Source organism: Coturnix japonica, unplaced genomic scaffold (assembly GCF_001577835.2).
Source record: "Coturnix japonica isolate 7356 unplaced genomic scaffold, Coturnix japonica 2.1 chrUnrandom646, whole genome shotgun sequence".
Taxonomy (NCBI): domain Eukaryota; kingdom Metazoa; phylum Chordata; class Aves; order Galliformes; family Phasianidae; genus Coturnix; species Coturnix japonica.
In genome coordinates, this window is record NW_015440012.1 from 17,058 (window position 1) to 19,066 (window position 2,009).

At 54.5% G+C, this 2,009-nt stretch overlaps 1 protein-coding gene across 1 annotated transcript in view; it reads left to right on the plus strand.

Moving 5' to 3' along the window:
• Positions 1–560: 560 nt before the first annotated feature.
• LOC107307518 (outer dense fiber protein 3-like) overlaps positions 561–2,009 on the plus strand; it is a 4,617-nt gene continuing 3,168 nt past the window's right edge. The window contains exons 1-3 of the mRNA XM_015851026.2: positions 561–815; positions 1,382–1,643; positions 1,799–1,928. Of these exons, the coding sequence (XP_015706512.1) occupies positions 1,811–1,928 (118 nt within the window). The 5' untranslated portion in view covers positions 561–815; positions 1,382–1,643; positions 1,799–1,810. The remainder of the gene's footprint in view (positions 816–1,381; positions 1,644–1,798; positions 1,929–2,009) is intronic.

Genomic DNA, 2,009 nt, shown 5'->3' on the forward strand with positions numbered 1-2,009 from the left:
ATCCCATAGAGCCCCATAGGAACCCATAGAGCCCCATAGGATCCCATAGAGCCCCATAGGGACCCATAGAGCCCCATAGGGACCCATAGAGCCCCATAGGAACCCATATAGCCCCATAGAGCCCCACACAGCCCCATAGAGCCCCATAGTATCCCATAGAGCCCCATAGGAACCCATAGAGCCCCACATAGCCCCATAGAGCCCCATAGGGACCCATAGAGTCCCATAGAGCCCCATAGAAACCCATAGAGCCCCATAGGAACCCATAGAGCCCCATAGAGCCCCATAGGATCCCATAGAGCCCCATAGGATCCCATAGAGCCCCATAGGAGCCCCATAGGGACCCAAAGAGCCCATAGCGTATAGGCAAAGTAGAAGCTTATGGTGCAGAGCTTACGGAGCAAAGCTGTGGGGGTTATGGGACAGAGTTTATCGGGCAGAGGTGGTTCTATCGGACACAGTGGGAACTGAGGGGAGCTTCAACCTGAGCCATGGAGGCCGAGAAAGAGGGAGTCGAGAGGCCAAGAGGAGCTGGGGGTCACACTTGAACCTCAAGATCTGGACACCCACAGCCCAAGAAGCCTGAAGGCCTTGAAGCTGGACTGGAGGTCTTGCTAAGTGCTGGCTTCAGTTTAACTCTTTATTTCCTCTCTCCCTTTGAGCAACCTCTATTATCATTCTGCTGAGAATGGTTTAAGTTGCACCCGTGGCTGGCATCGAGACCAACTCGATCAAACCACAGGATTGCTCCAAACAACATGAAGAAGCAAATTGTTGTGTGTTCTGGGGGAACACGCAGACGTCACACATGACAGGTTATGCATAGATTACTGAATTTTCTAGGAGGTAAATCTATCCCCTGTTCTTGCTGTATTCTTTCCTCTTTTCCCCCTGGTGAGGGGTCTGGAGCGCAATGGGGCCGTATGAGGAGAGGCTGAAGGAGCTGGGAATGTTCAGCCTGGAGGAGGCTCAGGGGAGACCTCGTTGCTCTCTATAACTTCCTATAAGTTCTATAAGGGAGGTTGTAGTGAGTTGGGGGTCGGCCTCTTCTCTCATGTCATTAGTGATAGGACCAGAGGGAATGGTTTCAAGCTACAGCAGGGGAGATTCAAGGAACATTAGGAAGTGTTACTGCCCAGAAAGGGTGGTCAGGCACTGGGATGGACTGCACAGGGAGGTGGTGGAGTCACCGACCATGGGAGTGTTCAAGAAACGCTTGGATGTGGTGTTGATGAATATGATTTAGCCTGGAAGTATTGGGAATGGTTGGACTAGACGATCTTCTAGGTCTTTTCCAACCTTGATAATTCTGTGATTCTGATGAAGCCCTGGGAGCCCTGCGTGGCACGTGGCCAGAACTAAGAGCTCAGTTCATCTGCAGGTACCAGCAGTGTGAGCTACGGCTTCTTCCTGCTTGGGGTACAAGGCTGAGAAGGCGTGGAGGGCTGCGAGATGTCACAGCACGGATGGCACCACCCGGAACCTGTGTGCTGTCACAGTGCACTGCCACGACGACGCCGGGCCATCTCCAAGGACAGCCGGCCACTGGTTCCAGGAGCCTCGTTTGTGAGCTGTGCTGCCCGCAGCCGCTCGCCGTGTGCTGATAAGGACCTTATCGCGCTCGTCCTCCAAGACTCGGAGAGGTGAGGGAGAGCTCCTGCAGAGCCCAGCTTGGCTCTGCTGTGTGTGAGGGGCATGTAGCACGAGAATGGCAGGACTGGCAGTGAGCAGGAGAAATTGCTGCCGGCCCTTCTGGCTCAGGAACTCCCGTCAGTAACTGCTCTGCTTTTGCCTTTAGGTTTGGAGGAATATGTCTACCAGCATGGATGGAGCTTGGGTGGGGACCTGGAGACCCCATCGGCCACGTGGCCTCATCTCAGCCCAGTTCCCCAGACCCGGGCCCCAGTACTTCATCCCAGGGACAACAGGTACAGCGACCATCCCCTGGGCATGAGGTGTATTGGGGACATAGTGTGTTGGAAGGGTCCTGGAAGGTCACAGGAACAGAG